The sequence below is a fragment of the Podarcis bocagei genome, assembly GCF_964188305.1.
Source record: "Podarcis bocagei genome assembly, chromosome: 8".
Taxonomy (NCBI): domain Eukaryota; kingdom Metazoa; phylum Chordata; class Lepidosauria; order Squamata; family Lacertidae; genus Podarcis; species Podarcis bocagei.
In genome coordinates, this window is record NC_138133.1 from 86,241,626 (window position 1) to 86,261,596 (window position 19,971).

Here is a 19,971-nt window from a genome sequence, read left to right on the forward strand (position 1 = left end):
GCTAATGTTACATTTTTATTTTTTAAAAGGGAGGGATTTCCCCCTCAGACAACACCAGCCAAGGGAGCTGACTGCTGTGCATTCAGTTCCTTCCACCAACACTCTTGGCATCAACCATGATCCAAAAGTTTGCAATCACCCTGATGGACTCCAGATACGCATCACTCATCCAGCAGACATTTCAAGTAACCCTAAAAATTGCACAGAGAGTTATCAGGCTGGAGAGCTTTGCAGGGACTGCACCACACCAGACCATAAGATAAATAAGGCATGCTTGAATGTTCTGTCATCGGAGTGGGGAAACTAGTGACAGTGCCAAAACCAGCGTTTCTTGGCTTGGTAGAAATGAATTTGGGTAGTGCTTGCCTCAAATACAAGGCTAGCACTACAGGACTGGAAGTTATTATCGGGCTTGGATTTTAATCAGGCATGGCAGTCTGATCAGGCCTGGAACTTGCTCTCACAGAAGGCAGGGGTGGCAAACAACCTTTAAAAGAGGATTAGACAAATTGAGGGAGGAAAGGGCAACTGATGGCTACTAACCATGAGAACTATGTTCTACCTCCACAGTTGAAGTAAGCAATGCATCCAAATACCAGTTTTTGGAAACTGTAGGAGGGGAGAGTGTACTCCAATCCTTTTTTTTAGGTTTCCCGCAGGCATCTGCTTGGCTACGGTAAGAACAGGATGCTAGGTCGACCATTGGCCGGATCCAGTAGGCTCTTCTTATGTTTTTATTGTCCAGCAGATTTTCATCAGACCTGGAAGTTATTCTCCAGCTCAGATTTTGATTCAAGCAGAGAAGGTCCCTCCCCACCGCTCAGCCTCCCACTCTTACATCCAAATGCCCTCCCAGTCTTTGAGCAGCAAGAGACTCCTGGGGTTCTCAGGTGGCTTCCCAAGGCTTGTTGTTGTTGTTTAGTCGCGTCCGACTCTTTGTGACCCCATGGACCAGAGCTCGCCTGGGGACCTTGTAGCCAGGGCTGCTGCAACAAACAGCTGTGCAAGCCTTTGGTAGGCAGAGACATGAAAGGGCATCAGAGGAGGGAAGGAAGGAAGGAAGGAAAGAGGGAGAGAGGCCAGTGTTGGCTGTGGTACCCCTGACCATCATTCAAGGCAACCCAGGGTGTCATGGCACGCTAGTTAAAAACCACTGGCCTAGACAAAGGGAGTGTTTTGGCAAGTTTACATTTCACCCTACCGATCCCAGGAATTGGAAGGGACTCAGATCATCATTAATAATAATAATAATAATAATAATAATAATAATAATAATAATAATAATATATTTATACCCTGCCCATCTGGCTGGGTTTCTCCAGCCACTCTGGGCACCTTCCAACCAAATATTAAAAACAATACAGCATCAGACATTAAAAACTTCCCTAAACAGGGAAAACTTGTCTTTTAGAAGTAAAATAGTTGTTTATTGCCTTGACATCTGCTGGGAGGGCATTCCACAGGGCACTACCAAGGGCGCCACTACCGAGAAGGTCCTCTGCCTGGTTCCCTGTAACCTCACTTCTCACAGTGAGGGAACCACCAGAAGGCCCTTGGCGCTGGATCTCAGTGTCTGTGCTGGACGATGGGGGTGGAGATACAGGACTGAGGCTGTTTACATCATCCAGACCGACTCCCGCCCCCAAACCTGCAACAGTACTTTTCATCCCAGTGGATCTATGGATGTGTTGTATACATCTGTCTGATTCCTCCAGCAGCACTGACAGCTTATGGGATACTTCTAGCTGCTGCAAGGCGACTGGCTAACTTTGCACAGCCAAAGCTCTGGCTGCCCCCTCAAACAATCCCTGCGAAGATGGAGAGAGCGAGAGGCCGCTGAGCATCCCGGTTCCAGGAGGAATAAGGGACACTTCACAAAGAGCGGGTGACTTTTCTTGTAAGGACATAATGATTTATGGCAGACTTGAGAGCTCCAGGTAACAAGCAATTGAGTAATCTTATTAAAAAGAAACTTAAGGACATGACTGCTGTCTTTGTTGTCCGGGCCGAAAAGCCGCTCAAATTGCTGAGTCACTTCTGAACTCCAGGCGTTACTTTCCTGCTTCGCTTTGTCCAGAAATGTGGCCTAACATGTGAGTGCCTCAACGCAGGCGTGGAGCTCCTGGTCCCCTTACAATTTTGCAGCAAGTACTGGTGTCTCTCCCCTTCATGGATCACTGCCTTGTCGTGGCGAAGGGGTTTGAATAACTCAGAGAAGCTATGAGCTATGCCATGCAAGGCCACCCAAGATGGACAGGTCATAGTGGAGAGTTTTGACCAAACATGATCCACCTGGAGCAGGAACCAGCAAGCCACTCCAGTATCCCTGCCAAGAAAACTCCATGGACAAAGACAACAGGCATATAAAAGTTATGACACTGGAAGATGAACCCCTCAGGTCGGAAGGCGTCCAACATGCTACTGAGGAAGAGCAGAGGACAAGTACAAGTAGATTCAGAGCTGATGAAGCAGCTGGGCCAAAGCCGAAAGGATGCTCAGTTGCGGATATGCCTGGAAGCGAAAGGAAAGTCCAATGCTGAAAAGAAAAATATTGCATAAGAACCTGGAATGTAAGAAGATCAACCCTACCCATTCTGAAGGAAATCAGTCCTGAGAGCTCACTGGAAGGACAGATCCTGAAGCTGAGGCTCCAAGACTTTGGCCACCTCATGAGAAGAGAAGACTCCCTGGAAAAGACCCTGATGTTGGGAAAGACTGAGGGCACAAGGAGAAGGGGATGACAAAGGACGAGATGGTTGGACAGTGTTCTCAAAGCTACCAGCATGAGTTTGACCAAACTGTGGGAGGCAGTGGAAGAAAGGATTGCCTGGCGTGGTCTGGTCCAGGGGTTCACGAAGAGTGGGACACAACTAAACGACTAAACAACAACAACTGGTGTCTCTACCAAACTCAAAGGGATTGATTTAAACCTCTTCCTTTTCCCTACTGCTCCTGCCCTATGCTCAAGCCCTCTAAGAAGGGGTCTGCTGCACTGGGACCATTTGAGGTCCTACCGCTTTTTCCTACTGATTGGCTGCTTGATGAAGGATCTAGTGGGCCAGCTAACATTAGGCAGTGGGCCAGAAGAATCCCAGGAGGCAAAGCTTGTGTACTTCCAAACAAGAGATTGGATGAGGAGACTTGACTCATGGAATTGTAGAGTTGGAAGGGATCTTGAGGGTCATCTAGCTCAACCCCTGCAATGCAGGGACTTAGAGACTATGCATATTGCCTGTAGAACATACAAAGTGCAGCTGAGATGCACACATTTGCTTAGGCCTGTTGGGGAGTTTGCATGACTGGGAAATGTGCACCTGGATTATGTGCCTGGATTATGTGCACATTCTCCATGAGGCCTGGTGAATGTGCACAATGTCTGGTTGTTGTGCACATTAAGCGCTCAACTTACATTCTACACACACTCCTTTGTTGATAACTACAGCCCTAACAACCCTGTTCCTATAGGGATGTTTGGTGGCAATTCAAGAAGACGCCTTCTCGGTTGTCAATTTTCTGACAATTTCACAAGATACAGCCATGATTAATAAGTTCCTTTTTGAAGAATCTTTCTGCAAAATGATACTATCTGTTTCCCCCTCCCCCCATCTCCCCCAGGATATATTGTGTATTTAAAAGAAACCAATAGTGGCAATAATACGGATGATAGACCTATTACACAATTGGAAGAGTATGGTTTTTATCACTGATGTCCAGGGGTGAATTGCATTAGCGTTAATGAAATCTTATAAGGCTTCTGGAAGTGTGATAACTTTTAAAATGCTGCTATTAGTAGCTCTGTCAATTCTCTTTTGCTCATCGTTCAATTCACAATTTAGGAATAATGAAAGTTGGAGGTGGCTGCTGCTACCAGTCAGGCAAAGCACACAGCTCCTCCATTGTCAGCAGTGAGAGGAATCCTTAGAAAACACTGCCGTTCCGTGCAGGAGCTGTTCAATTAATGTTGGCTGTGTGCTATTTCTCCTCTGAGATGTGTTTACAAACCTAACCAATTATATCATCGAGGGCCTTTCCAGTGATGTGATTATATCAACCTGCAAAGACACAAGTCAGAGGCGATTCAAAAAGGAAAACAATAGAGTTTAAAGGCTATGCTGGCCGCTAGGTAAAGATGTTCTGGGTTCTGGTGCAACTGAACAACAGAAGATGGTTAAACCTCAGGGTTTATTGAGCTCAGAGAAAGAAGGGTGGTAGATTTAACTCTGTCCCCAAAACAGTGGAAATGGGTAGATTTAGTTCTACAAGGGGCAAAAAATCAGTCACATACTGCGCTGGTGGCTCTGTGGTCTAAGCCACTGAGCCTCTCGGGCTTGCCTATCAGAAGGTCGGCAGTTCAAATCCCTGTGATGGAGTGAGCACCCATTTCTCTGTCCCAGCTCCTGCCAACCTAACAGTTCGAAAGCATGCCAGTGCAAGTAGATAAAGAGGTACTGCAGCGGCAGGAAGGTAAATGGCATTTCCATGCGCTCTGGTTTCTGTCATGGTGTTCCATTGCGCCAGAAGCTGTTTAGTCATGCTGGCCAGATGACCTGGAAAGCTGTCTGTGGACAAACACCAGCTCCCTCAGCCTGAATGCGAGATGAGCGCCGCAACCCCATAGTCGCCTTTGACTGGACTTAACTGTCCAGAGGTTCTTTAACTTTTTACCTTTTATTTCTCTCTCTTGTTCACCTATGTCCATTTCAGGTGATTAGAAGCTTTGCTGACATCTGATTGAATCTGCTATCACCAAAAAAAAAAAAAAAATCGTTAAAGTGGATCATTCAGCACTGGAAAAAAGAATAGACAAATGTGAGCTTTTCTACAAAGAAAGCTCATAGAGGAGGAAACGCAGGGAGCTGTCTTATACCAGTTCACCCCGTGGTCCTTCTGGCTCAATACTGCTTTGACTGGCAGTGGCTGTCCAGGGTTTCAGGCAAGGCTCTTTCTCACTCTTATTCAGAGATGCCAGGGACCCTTTCCTATGCAAATCACACGCTCTTCCTTTCTCTCTCTTACCAATTTTATCCATTCCCTGTTTCCTTCCCTCCTTTTTCTTTCCACCCAACCTCATGCCACAGCTTCTAGTTCCTTAATACAAGGGCAGATGTGGAAAGTGTTGAAAGTGCTGCAAAACCTGCCAAAACTTTGCAGATTTTAAGATAATAAGATGAACAGCTTTTAATTTTCAGTTGTTTTATTTGTTGTGTTTGTTTTCGTAACAGTTTCTACTTCGTAGGGGGGGAAATTCACAAGGAGTCGTGTAACGTCCGTATAATTAATCATCCTGGGAACATATAATGCAATAGAGAGTACATTACACACTAATCAACCCTTTGGTTATCACCAGCAGCATAAATCACAGGCGTCTCTGGTTAAGAGTGTTCCAGACAGGGCTCAATGTGGTTCTCCGCTCCCCTTCCCCACTTTGCGAGGTGAGATAGGGCAGGAACAGGCTCCAGGGTGACCCAGTGAGCTTCATGGCTCAGTGAGGATTTGAACCCTTATCTCCCAGGTCCTAGTCCGATACTCTAATCACTAAACCACATTGACTCCTTCTTTCTGGGTTTTTCTATGTGTAAGCCTTTTGAGACCCCGTTGTTGAAGATGTTGTGAAAAGCTAGTAATGAATAAGTAAAGCATGCTGTTATATGGCCTGTAAAAAGGTAAAGGGACTCCTGACCATTAGGTCCTGTAATGGACGACTCTGGGGTTGCGGCGCTCATCTTGCTTTATTGGCTGAGGGAGCTGGTGTTTGTCCGCAGACAGCTTCCGGGTCATGTGGCCAGCATGACTAAGCCGCTTCTGGCGAACCAGAGCAGTGCACAGAAATGCCATTTACCTTCCCGCCGGAGTGGTACCTATTTATCTCCTTGCACTCTGACGTGCTTTCAAACTGCTAGGTTGGCAGGAGCAGGGACTGAGCAACGGGAGCTCACCCCGTTGCAGGGATTCGAACTGCCGACCTTCTCATTGGCAAGTCCTAGGCTCTGTGGTTGAACCCACAGCGCCACCCATGTCCCTAATTAAAACATTTTTTCCCCTTCAACTCTGATAACAAGCGGTCCCTGGCCACTGGCCGTAATGGGCACTGCAGTTCAGAAATCTGGACTGGGCTTTGCTCCCAAGCCTCTAGATCAGCTTGCCCTGTGTGTTAAGACAGTCTCTGAAAGCCCTCATACATATTCCTCTACCCTCTGCAGTGGAGTAGATCTAAGAGAAGGTCTTGGTGGTGGGACCCCATTTGCGGAATGACTTCCCTCAGGGAAGTTCACTGAGCACCTAATTTTTATTTTTGGCCCCAGGCAAAACCTTTGCAAAAATTATTGCTGTTCTTCTTCTTCTGATTTGAGTGTTTATTTTTTACCAATTGCATGCTGTCTTATTCCTAGGTAAGGTTTTGCCCCTCCCACAGGGAAAACCCCTTTTTTTTTTTGAAGAGCAGGACATACGTTTTATTAAAAAAAAAAAGACTTATCTGGATTCTGTGAACCTCACCACAGACACCTCCCCTCTGTCGTCATCAATGAAGTCTGCGGCGTAATCACTAAGCAGTTGCAGAAAAACACCGTCAAGAGAGCAAATTTCATTTATTAAAAGTATAGCAATTCTTTTCCGTGTGTGTGCGCACATTTGTTTTTTTAAAAACAAACACCTTCCTGGGTAAAATTGCTCCCCTACCACATCGTGCCTTCCCAAATGAAAGCTTTTCATATTCAATATAAGGAACAATCCATCATTGCATTGTGCTTCCTTGTAGCCTTCTCAGTGTTTATTCCGCAGAGGGAGGGAAAGAGAAGAGGCTTGAATATGTATGAAGAATTTCATAATGTTGAAGTACAGCACGGCCACAGACTGCTCAGAGCTCTGTTCATAAACACAAGGAACGCTACCTTGGACCAATTCAGTCCTCCCTTCTTGACTAACTCTTGTAAATTGCTCCTGGTACAAACTGATCACACATCCTCGTCTGGTTGCTTTTTATAGTTTCGCAATTCGGGGAAGGAGAGAGGGGAAATGGTCCCTTGGGAACCAGCGGCCACTGTATGTCATATATGATGCGTTTATGTACAGTTTGCCTGTCATGCAGATGGATTTGTATTGCTAATACTTCAGACTGTCGAGAGAAATTAGTCCTGTTTGGAAGATGACCATTGGGTGGCATAGATTTTTAATCTGATGTTGCAGTAGTAGCAGCTTTGGGCTGGTTGCCTTTCCTCTCCTGCCAAGATAATCTCCACCTCACCCTCCAGAAAGTGGTTTCTTAAGCAGAGAGATGTTTAAAAGGGTAGAACGTATTCCGGCTATGGACTTGTGGTATAATAATATACTGCTATTACACTTTACAAAGCTTTTTTTAAAAGAAACATTGTGTTTCTCAAAGGAGGTGGGGAAGAATTCATTTCTAAGCAGGAGTCGTCAGGCCTCACGCCTGCATGGGAAATCAACTCCCATCATTATTAGTAGGTTTTTAGCCTTTCCTCCCCTCTCCACTCCCAATGTTTTGCAAAGGAACCGGAGGATATTTATTTATTTAAACTGAGGAATTATTATTCACTCAGCCTGCTTTTCTTATACCATCAAGGCAGTCTTCAGTGCGCCCCCTCTCTTTGTGCTGAAGTGAATTGATCAACCTCAGCTATTAGCCTACTTTTTTATTCCATTGTTAGTAATTTAAAATATACTGATCACAGTTTCTGACGCTCCTTCTCTCAGATGCTGAAGTGCTAAAGCCAGTCCAGAGGGCTAGTATCCCTGCAAATTTCATCCACTCCTGTTCAAAGGGAAAAGAACATTTTCCAAATTCCCCCTAATTTTTGGGTAGGATTGAGCTTCATCTTTCATGAAGAGGCTTACAGGGTGGTTTACAATCCCAAAACACAAAAATGCATACTGTAGTAACAAACAAAAACAATAACCCCTACACACACACACACACACACAGAGAGAGAGAGAGAGAGAGAGAGAGAGAGAGAGAGAGAGAGAGAGAGATTAAAACGGCATAGATTGTTTAATTGGGCAAAGGCTTGGGAAAAGAAGAATGTTTTTGCCTGGCACCTAAAGATATGTAATGAAGGCACCAGGCAAGTCTCCCTGGGGAGAGCATTCCACAAATGGGAAGCCACCACAGAAAAGGCCCGTTCTCATGTTCCTGCCTTCCAGACATCTCATGGAGGAGGCACATGAAGGGCTGCAGATGATTAATGCAGGGTCTGGGATGGGGAGCACTGGATTGGCTCCACTGGTGCACCCACAAAGTGGGTGCAGGGTGACAAACACATACAAAAAATCCCTCCCCAGCATGGAAGCAGTTCTGATACTCCAAGGGGAGCACATGAAGAGTCAGGGGCAGAGTGGCCTGCAGTCCCTGCAGAAGCTTCCTACTAAATACCACAACAAACAAGGACACTGTGCTTGGTTGGAATCCCTCTGCTCAAAGATTTCTGCAAAGTGATGCTGAGCTTTCAAATTAAGGGCAGTTAATGAAAATGGATCAGCACTAGCTGTTATGTGAGCCTTACTGCACACATTCAATAGGTTCATTAGGATGATGTTTTGTTGTCTCTGGCTGAGATCTGTGTTCCATCTTGCTATTGGACTCTCTGGTCAGGTATTTTGTGGGTCGACCATAGCATTTGGAATTAGTAATGGTGGTAAGGCAACTCCAGGCTCTGTTTGCAAGTGTGTTGCTGCACCCACACTTGACAACACACACACCCATCAAAAGAAATTTGTATTTTGCTAGAGGAATAAAAATGCATTTTCCTCCCCTTAGCAGAGATGCCCTGCAAAATCCCTGAGTTGCATCAAGCTAGAGAGAAAACTGTGCTGCAGAAGCAGATAGTGCTGCAAAATTTCCAATCTCAAGAGTATTGGATGGTGAGCGTTTGGACATCTTCCAAAAGCAGAGCTGTTGCACTGTCAGTCTCAATTAAAGATGCCTTTCCATAAGGAATATGCTTCTACTTTCATAGAATAATATAATAGAATCATAGAATTGTAGAGTTGGAAAGGACCCTGAGGGTCATCTAGTCCAAACCCCTACAATGCAGGAATCTCAAGCATCCATGTAATGGGTTTAGGGGTTGCTCGTGCGTAAGTTGCCGCCACTCCTGGCCAGGTTACCTGGTTAACCCTTTCTGACTGAACAGCCTCCAGCATCGTGACTGTCTCAGTCGCTGGCAGAATCCGTCAGTGGGCGTTTCTTGAACTTCTTCCAGCACAAAAATTCCTTGACGCCTAGTCTCCGCCTAGTCTCCCTGCGCGGAAGCCTTCTGCGCAGGGAGGGTGTGGGCAGCGGAGGACCCGTACTCTCCTCTCCGCTGGTCTCCGGCGAGGAGTCTTGGAGCCTCCTCTCCGATTCCCCCATCTGCCCCCCTTCTCCATTGGTGTTACGCTGATTTCCTTCCGCAGCAAATGGGTTGCCCCTCTCCCTACTGGGATCCTCTCCGGCATCCCTCTGGAGCCTTCCCTCCGCCTCTAGCTCCGATGGCAGTTCCCTGACAAGCCATTAAGTAATTCATCAACTACTCGTCTCCCACAGATTTGGCAGAAGACGTCTTGCCAAAAGGTTGTCCAGCCCAGCACTCCAGCAGCCATTATGATACCTCTGAAAGCTCACAATCAAGGTAGGAAGGTGGCTTAGCTTTTTCCTCTTCTTTGTCACCAACATCGGAGGTATTATTGGCATCCGTCTGCCTCAAGAGACAATGGGGGCCTCCCTGGGGCACAAGCCTAGACAGTGTGCATGGAAGTTCTAGGTTGCACAGATGAAGAAGAAGAGTTTGGATTTGATATCCCGCTTTATCACTACCCGAAGGAGTCTCAAAGCGGCTAACATTCTCCTTTCCCTTCCTCCCCCACAACAAGCACTTTGTGAGGTGAGTGGGGCTGAGAGACTTCAGAGAAGTGTGACTGGCCCAAGGTCACCCAGCAGCTGCATGTGGAGGAGTGGAGACACGAACCCTGTTCACCAGATTACAAGTCTACCACTCTTAACCACTACACCACACTGGTTATAACAAGACCCTCCTCTAAGGATTTGCTGAACTAACAAACTGAAATGGAATAGAAAGAAGGGAAGTATGAGGAGGTCGGAGGAAATAAGGGTATGGAAGTTATGTTATTGAAAATTAATGTGTGTTTTTAACTGCTTATTATTTTGTATGTTTATTTTTGATTTTTTCTTATATTCAAAAATTTTCTCAATAAATATCTTTTTTTAAAAAAAGAATAAAAAAAATATAACAAGACCCTCCTCTCAGCATCGCTGATGTGGTCCAAAGGAAAGCAGAGCAATAAGTTTGGCATCAGCCTGGCTGCAGGAGTTGCCGGAAGCAGGCGTGCAAGGCCCAGCGCAACCATCTTAGGGCCTCTGTTCCAGATTTACGTAGGGTTGACTCCTTAGCCGCCTCTTCTCCTGAAGATATCCCGTAAGGAAGAGGAGGTTTAGGATCCGTTTTCCTTCTTGGGATGGGCTCCCTTCCCAGGTCAACAAGAACCATCTTTCCCCTTGCTCCCTCTACAGCATGAGCACAAACTGCCTTCTAGACCGTTAGACCCACTATTGGTCTCAATCCGCCAGAGCCTGTCTTTGCATGCAAGTGAATACTGCCTCTAGATATGAAGGCTATGTTTAACTGCTGAGGGACCTACTCCAGGGGATGGGAGTCTGGCCTGGAGCCTGCATGTGGCCATGTAGACATCTATAACTGACCCATGGGAACCTTCCAAGGCCACATACCTTCATATCCTTCCTGGCTAGAATGTGTTCTTCAACTCTGATAAAAGCCTCTTCCTTGCCTGGATGGGGGGCAGAGATGGGTGCATGAGTGTGTGCAGCCTAGGTAGCACTTGCATTCTTTGCTCTGCTTACTTTTGCTTCTGGCCCACCCCACCCTGGCTTTCACCCCAGAGATTAGCTAGATGAAAATGTGATGTCTAGGATGCAAAAGGTTTCATTAACCCTAATCTACTTTGTAAGATTTTTCTTCCACTTTCTTAAATGCATCAAATGTAGCGTTTTTCACTGTATCTTGTGTTAGGAAATGCTATCAGTCATGAAACCTCATGTTGTCACACATAATTAAAAGCTCCTGTGAGACTGAAGCATCCACCTGCTGGAGGTGGTGTCAGAGACCTGCTGTGTGCCGGAATGAATCACTGCTCTGGCCCTGCTACCTTCCACTCAGTCTTCATTAAGGGCAGTTTTCCCCGCTGTCTTACTGCATTAGGTGTGATCGGATAAGTCAATTATTCCCAGCACAATTACCCGCTTCGAGGAGGCTGGCTGCCACATCTCTGAACGAATCACTGTTCAGGGCTTCTCTCTGTCACGTTGCTTTTTGCTGGGAGCAGAGACTGGCTTGAATTGGGTGTGGCTGGGTCACAGCCAACTCAGGCTTGGGGGAGATAAAATAGCTCTGGGTTGCGAGTATATGTTCAATCCCCAGCAACTACTCTGGTCAAAACCACCAGGCACCAGGTAATGGAAAAGGCCTCTGCGTGAAACTCCTGGGAGCTACCAATCAGACGAAACAACACTGTGTCAGACAGACAAGTTTAAGATAGCTTCCTATGTTCCTCAGTCCCTGAAGATGACAAACACCCATCTAAGGGCATAAAGTCATTCTCAGCATCTAAAAAGTGGCTTCTGAGGCCAACAAAGACATTACAAAATAAAGAATTTTTTTTTAAAAGGTGCTATGTACGCTCTAAACTCCAGTTAAATATTTAAACGAGGCCAAAACATTGCCAGATATGTCCCCAGCTGCCCTGCATGTGACGCGGCTAATCAAATTTCCCAGATTTGGCCACTAACATCTGTTTGTTTTGTGATCTGCATCTGATACTCCCACAAATGGCTGCGCTTCTTGCTGCCTTCAAAGCAGGAGGGTGATGTCAATTTTTCAATCAGCAGAGGCTAGTTAAAAAGCAATAATGATGATGGCTGACACATTTCCATTAATGTACAAGATGTACACAGAGATAGATCACAGGGCTGCAGCTGCCAGAATAGTACAATGTGGCCCAAGGGGCCTGCAGTGAGAGGAACTGGAAAACAATGCTCTTTATCGCGTTTTCAGGCTGCTTCGTAGTCTCAGGAGAACCAGGGCACCTTTAAAATGGACCCAACAACATACAAACCATAAATAAGAGCAGCTATTAAAACACTATATAAGGAGATGGAACATGTTTGTTAGCGAAGGACCATGCCTGACTGAAGACCAGCTTCCATACTACTTTCCCATTAGATGCCATCTTGATGGCCAGAATACCACCCTGGTTCCTCTGACTCTTTTGTGCTGCTCTCATTCATCTTCATAGGGCTTCCCCAGGAAACCCTGAGACCATGGATCAGATCTGTCTCTCTTCCATTCTGCTGCCCTTAACAACCACCAGTGGATATTAATTCATCTGACCTCATGGTAAGGTCTCCAACCCACAACAAGGGTCCTGCACAAATTTGCACTCATGCCTTCCGAAGTTTCACGCTCACACCTTTCGCATTGCTCCTGCATTGCTGAGGTCTTTATTATTTCATCCCATATACCTGCTCTCTCAACCTTAAGCTTAGCCAAATCTGTGTGCAGCCATGTTTGCTTGCATTCTTACCACATATCCCAGGGCTTCTCTCCTCCACCTTTGTGTTTTTAGACTATAAGCTCATTAAAGTAGGATTTTTTTCCTATAAAGACATGGTGGTTGTTGTCGCTTTTTTTTTTTTTAAAAAAAAAAACCTATTGGTCCATATGCATCTATTGTTTTCTTTATCATTTAACAAGCCCAATTTCGCTAGATAAAATAGAGTGAAATTGAATTCCAGACCGAGGGGTAATTTGATACTGTTCTGTTAAGGCGCAAGGTGATAACAGCAGCCGAGGTGTCACATAATTACAAGCAGTAAAACCACAGTGGAAAATCATACACGGTGGAGGGAGGCAGATGGACAAATATTTATTTGGCAAGTTCAACGTAACATACGATTTGAGTTTCACCAGCATATATCAGCATGTACACACAACGGACCAAATTCTGCTCTCAGTTTGTAACAGTTTTAAAACCAAAGAGTGGCTTAACTCATCTAACTGGGGTTTACAGTTGATTTACAGGTGAAAGTTGTCCCATTACAGATTTGGAGGGGGGAAATCTGCCTACGTTTCCAGAAAAGGAGAAAGACCTGGAAAACAGTCTGCATTTAAACTCTATTGCAAGTGCAATTGTGGAATCTAATATGTTAATGGCTCAGAGATTAAGCACAGCTGGGGTTACACCAGCTTCCTTCAGAATACAGATCTGTGAAATAACGCAATAGGAAATGTACTTCTGGCCAGAAACTTAACAATCTTCAGCGTTGCAAAGTTACCCTTTCTCACTCGGTAGCATGCAAGCAGGCAAACAGAGTGCCAAAGCAGATAATCCATTAAAGTTAACAAGGGGGAGGTTAGATCCTACATTTCTGTAATGGAACAGACTTCAAAAGTCACCTTGCACAGAGTGGCATCTATTAGGAAGCAGATGTTGCCAGAGAGCAGCAGCGGAATGGACTGCAATCTGGAGAGAATGCATACACCTGCAGTCCACATGCTGTTTCACAGGTATTATGGAAGAGTTCAGAAACGGAAGAGCAAAGATGATACAGAAATATTAGGCCATTCGTAAATGTTATCGGGCGCAATCAGGATAAGTGATCAGGATTAGTAGACGAGAGAGCACAATATTTTCTGCCCATCCAAGGCAAGGAGTAGGAGAAAGCCTGCCATTACACATCTGGCAACACGATGAAGAAAGCACAAAGTCACTTCTCTGGCTATTGGGTTAATGCTTCCTAGAAGGATAGACAGCCATCCTGAAATGAAGGTTAGTGCAGGGATTTTCAGCAGGCGATGTCTCTAGTTTCCCACTAGTCAGGCAACTTCTAAACAAAAGTGCACAGTCCTAATTTCTTGCCCCAGGAGTCCAGAGCACTGTGAGTTGATGCCAGATCAAAAGCTACATCGCATGAAAATGCGCACTTAGGGAACAAGGTGGTGTGAGGAGAAAGAGACACTTCATGCAAATACCTGTGTCACTTGCTTAGAAGCAATTCCTCTACCAAAAAAAAGAGATATGCTTGCAATGCTGCCATTTAACATATGTGATTAACACCATTTTGAATTAATTCAGATCCCAATGTGCATATGATGAAGCCAACAGGAATTTACTTTCTGCTTCCTAATAACGAGCACACTCTGTGGTTGAAATATGAAGCACTTTTTTATGAAGTTGGTGTGGATTTTATATTGCAAATGTGATCCTGCTGATTAGACCCAAGTTTGCAGCTCAAAGGAGTTTGCATTACAAACCTGCATTTCCGGTATATTTGAAAGTTTCTATAATATTGCTGAAAATTCAAGGAAGCGGCTTTAGGAATTCTGCCCATATTGCAAGAATGTATTGGAGCCCCCTATCTAGACAAGCATTAATATACTAGCCGTTACTCCATTTTAAGTCTGCATCTTAAAAACTGATTGCTAAAGCCCAGTGCTGCACTTCAGCAACAATGTAAGATCTTTGGGGGAAAGAGAAAGGAATGTTATTCTGTAAGAACCATACGCAAATAAGGAAAAATTGTGTTCCCTAGTATACTCATTCACTTCTTCTCAAATCAACAAAACGAGCTTCCAGTAACTACCAGCTAATTGTGGGAAGTATTTGAATGCATTTCACAGGGAGGGAGAGAAATGAAAACATCAGACTGGAAAGCAACAAACTAAGGTCATGTGGAGGTAACGCCCAGCCTTCCTGAGCATGGCGACTAATGCTGTTTTATACGGTACATTTACATCTTAGTTTGGATCACGGGCTGCGCAGCACGGATGTGAACGCTGGGCAGGCAAAACCACGAGAGTGGAAGCTCCCTGCTGGAGTTGTCTTCGTGGAACTGGATGTTCAAGTAGAAATCGCCAGTGTACAGAAAGAGTAGGGCTCCAATGCACACCGAATTTTCTGTTGGCTTAACCTGCAAGAGATGGGGGGAGGGAGTTATTTTAGTAGAATATTCATTATCTGTATGCAGCAGATCAATAGTTAGAATCATAGGATTGTAGAGTTGGAAGGGACCCTCAGGGTAATCAAGTAGATCATACATGAGAGAAGTCACCAGACCTCTGCTTAAAAACCTCCAGTGAAGGAGAGTCCACCACTTCTGGAGGGAGACCGTTCCACAGTCAAACAGCTCCTACAGCCCGAAAGTTCTTCCTGGTGTTGACAGGAAAGCAGATTCCGACAAACTTGAATCCACTGGCTTTGGTCCTACCCTCCAGAGCAGGAGAAACTTGCTCCATCCTCCGTGTAACAACCCTTGGAAGATGGCTATCATATCTCCACTCGGTCTCCTCTTTTCCAGACTAAACAGACCCAACTCCCTCAACCATTCCTCATAAGGCTTGGTTTCCAGACCCCTGATCATGTTCCTTCCAAACATTTCGGTGGGTGGTGGGGATAAAACTTTAAAAATTCAGCTGAGGATTATAGCTAAGTAGCAAAGCATTTACACACGGAAGGTTCCAGGTTCAATTCTTCCTATATCCAGGTGGAACTGGGGGAGGATTTCTGTCCGAGGCCCTGTAGTGAACATGGGTAACTGAGTGCCTGTCATTAGGAAGTGAAATGGGGTCACCTAAGGGCAGAAATTTCTACTTTCTTGATGGGGACTCCTTATGTATTAATAACATATAAGGTGGTGAATTAAATGAAACCAATCATTTTGAAAAACCCCTAAACGGCCTATGAAACTCCAGGGTTTCTAAAATGTCAAGGTGTTTTTTCTTTTGTGACTTGGGGTGGGAGATGACAAAACTGGAGGTGGGGTGAGAAACAAGAGGGAACTGGATTGCTCAATCAGCCCGCATTTGGGAGGAGAAGAGGGTTGACCGGGGGTTTGTGTGTGTGAACTTTACTGCAGTTTATGGGGATGTATCCTGGAGTGAATAAAGATTCACCACAAAACTTTGTCATGGGTCCTATTTGTTCTTCCAAAATTCAGATGGATCACTGAAACCAAGCTCTGGTGTCCCTTTATTATTATAGATCCGATTGAAACTACAAGTCTGGAGTATATCAATGGTAAAAACGGGGACACGTTGAAAGATGAGTTGCAGGTTGTTACAGACGGGATGAGAGCCGCGAAGAATTGCACTGGCTTGCTTGCTTTTAAATTGGCAAGCGTCGGGTCTGGTGTAACATATTACTTGGGGGGGGGGGGAATATTGGCACAAAGTGAAAGGGTTATTACTAAAGTAGCTGGATTTAGGCAGCCCAGAGAATGCCAAAGGGAACATCAATCAAGGTAAAAGTGGGGGTTTGGGGGGAGAATTGGGCTCTCTCATAGCTTTGATTCTGGAACAAAGAGCAGCAGTAGGCAGACAAGTGATTAAGCCATGAATGCCCATTTTGCCAGGGTCACCCAGCTATAGCACTTGAAGAATCCAGATAGTAGAAACCGGAGAGCTACGCATCCTCTGCCTTTGGTGGCTGTTTTAGATATAGTTTAAACAACCACCTGAGGCAAAATCAGCTTAGCTTTTGGTCTAGCAATATTCCGTAAAGAGGTTTGGTTTAGATTTCCCTGACTGCTCTCTAAGGGCCTTTCGTTTATTACATCACACAGACCAGGGTTTGCTAATGAAAGCACACTCAACAAGCAGCACCGCCAATCTCGGCTTCCTAATGAGTGCGTGTGCATGAGATACATCTTTTCAAATACAAGGTTAACTTCACTCGCAGTTCGGATTTGCATTTCTAATGTGAAAAGAGCACTTAAGTGCACAGTGGAGACGTTTCACAGAGATGAAATGTGTGACTCTGCTCCAATTCATCTTTTTTTCACCTCCTTTCAGAGGGTTAGTTTCCAGTTTCCAGCAGTGGCTGCAATAACAATATAACAAGAGCCACTACATTCACCTAGTCAATGTGCAGGCAGCTGAAATCACCCATTAATGCAACATTCTCTCCTTCAGTTACTGCCTTGATGTCTTTCTTCATCTCTAGGGTTTGGGATGAGAGCAGCATCCATCACAATTCTGTGCATGTGTATATTCCTCTGCTCTGTCTATATTATAGAGCTCATATCCAAGGATAACCATATTTCCCTGGTTCTCACTGTTCCACTAGTCTTCTTAGAAGTTTTATGTTCTCTTTTAGCACCAAGCACTCAAATTCCTCTATTACAGGTTGGAGGCTTATGGAATTAGCATGTAAACACCAGAACACTGTGTTCCTCTCCCTTCGTGGAACAATTTTTCCTACGGCACTCTGGCCTCTTCAAACAGCTCTTGCTTGGTTTTGTAGGCTCATTGCCAAGTTCTACTGTATCTCCAACTTGAAAAACATTTACTTACACCAGCAACCTTAATGGTGGAGGCACCCCAAAGGGAATGATCCCTGCTTCCTCAAGGCTTTCTTCAAGAAATCAGCTGAAAAGCTGCTCTGCAATTATGATGGTGGTGGTGGTGGTGTTGCTAGCACTCCAATTCAATCACAATTCATGTCAGAGAAGAAAATCATACTTGGCAAACTTGGCTTAACTTGTACAGTTCAAACCACTCATCAAAGTTCACAAACATTTGTGATTTCCTTCCACAAGTGCTTCCCATAAGTACTTTGAGGAAGGAGGTCACCACTTGCCACTTTGCAACCTCTTTCCCATGTGTGGACCAGGAGTCAAGCACGTTCGTGTGGCGTATAACTGGATGAGACTGGATAGCTCAGTCGGTAGAGCACGAGACTCTTAATCCCAGGTTTGTGGGTTCGGGGCTCAGGTTGGTTGGACGACTCCTGCATTGCAGGGGGTTGGACTAGATGACCCCAAGGCCCCTTCCAATTCTACGATTCTATGATTCAGCAGGGGACCGTGCATAAAACAGTAAATTCTAAACTGAAAGGTAGAATGCTAAAGGATTTTCTTAAGTTTAGATTTTTAAAAGGTGGCTGATATAGGTACAGTGGTACCTCGGGTTACAGACGCTTCAGGTTACAGACTACGCTAACCCAGAAATAGTACCTCGGGTTAAGAACTTTGCCCCAGGATGAGAACAGAAATTGTGTGATGGCAGAAGGAGGCCCCATTAGCTAAAATGGTACCTCATGTTAAGAACAGTTTCAGGTTAAGAATGGACCTCCAGAACGAATTAAGTTCTTAACCCGAGGTACCACTGTATCTCTTTTAGCATAAGCTCTGTGATACCCTCTAGGAAGCAGATATATCCAGCACTGAAGTCTACTTCTTGATCTATGATGCAATGGATGAGATATGCCAAGATACCTTTCACAGAAAACTCGTGCTTTTCAACATCTTTTCAACATTCTAATGCGGAACCAGACAACATATGGTCATTTATGGATTTACCGTATCGATATATAAGGTGTTGGATCCAACAAAAGTGATGCCATCTTGGAGATCGTAGTTGTGGACGCCATTTTGGTAATCTTGGTAGGGGATCACCGTGAGCGAGAAGGGGCCTACGCTGCGCTTGCTCCAGTTGGTCAGCTTCACTTCCAGCTTCACCGTGTCCCCGACTGTGCAATCTGCTACAACATCGCAGTCACAGAGCTTTCCCTCCACCGACACATCTGCGAAGCAAAGACCCAAAATGACAAACTCAATAAGTTGTGCTTCAGGAACTTTGAATCCTTATCGGTCTCACTGCACCAAAATAAACCAACTAAAATTGGAAAGTTCACACGCCGGAACCACATCTACCCAGCAATGTATAAAACATTTTTCTATACTGTGTAAACATTGACCTTTATCATCCTTTATCACGACTTTCAACACCTTGTGATTATGTTTGGGAGAAGACGCATGATGACTAATGAGTTTTGAATTGTTGGTTCTAGAACTAACACAATGGACATTTGGGCAATGCCAAGAATAAACCACCAGGTTTTCAGGGTGACTTATAGGAGCAAAGTATCTGCAGCCAAATTTGCAATGTAACACAAATATTCACCCATACCCACTAAGCAAAAGAAAATAGCTTTCTAAATGCTACTATACTAAGAAAAGCTTGCCTAGGTTTTTTTCCCCCAGCACGCACTCAGTCTGTTTTCCATTTTTTTTTACTCTGCAATATGAGTGGGAAGATGGCAGCATGCTTCTAAGGTACTGGAATATCTTTTATCGCAACCCTACTCACTAGCAGCTGTCTTCCCAAAGTCACACACATCTCTGGAAAAGAGACTGAAAGTGACGTTTCCCCCACTTTGCACATGGTTCACGTTCAGGAGAAGAGTCACATAGATATAACACAGAATCATAGAGTTGGAAGGGGCCCTGAGAAAAAAATCTAGCCCACCGCCTGCCATGCAGGTATGTGCAACTGTCTCTTACGGGGATTGAACCACCTGTGACCTTGGTGTTATCAGCACCACACTACCTGAGCTACCCAGCTAGTACCTGTTTTCAGCATCCCAAAAATAAAGTAACTTTTTAATTAATTAATTAATTAATAAATTAATTAATTAATAAAAAATAAAAATAAAATATAAAAATATAAAAAACCAGCTACCATCCCATCCTAGATCTCTGTGCACTCTCTCCAAATGTCACAGAGTTACATTTCTACATACTTTTGAAATGTTTCCTCTTGTGAAATGTATCACAGTGCCAAATGAGAATTAATACGGCAGATCCTTGTGGACTTCCCATGGGCATTTGGTTATTCACTGTGGGAACAGAATGTTGGAATAGGTGGACAACAAGGCTCTTTTATGTTCTTGCTAGTGTCAAACTGGCATTCAGAATCGACAATGTACTATGGATTTTAGAATGAATGGATTTTAGAATGTTGTGTTACTTTTATTGTTGTTAGCCGCTCTGAGCCCGGCTTTGGCTGGGGAGGGCAGGAAACAAACAAACAAACAAACAAACAAACAAATAAATAAATAAAATACCTTTATTGAAAGCTGACCAGTCAGGTGGCCCATACAACC

The 19,971-nt window shown here is 44.7% G+C and overlaps 1 protein-coding gene across 2 annotated transcripts in view; it reads right to left on the reverse strand.

The window, feature by feature from the left end:
* Window positions 1-12,941: 12,941 nt before the first annotated feature.
* TRAPPC9 (trafficking protein particle complex subunit 9) overlaps window positions 12,942-19,971 on the reverse strand; it is a 298,285-nt gene continuing 291,255 nt past the window's right edge. For both annotated transcript variants that reach the window (XM_081204403.1, XM_081204404.1), the window contains exons 22-23: window positions 18,386-18,609; window positions 12,942-14,998 (exon numbers count right to left, since the gene is read on the reverse strand). In XM_081204403.1, coding sequence (XP_081060529.1) covers window positions 14,819-14,998; window positions 18,386-18,609 — 404 coding nt within the window. In that variant the 3' untranslated portion in view covers window positions 12,942-14,818. The remainder of the gene's footprint in view (window positions 14,999-18,385; window positions 18,610-19,971) is intronic.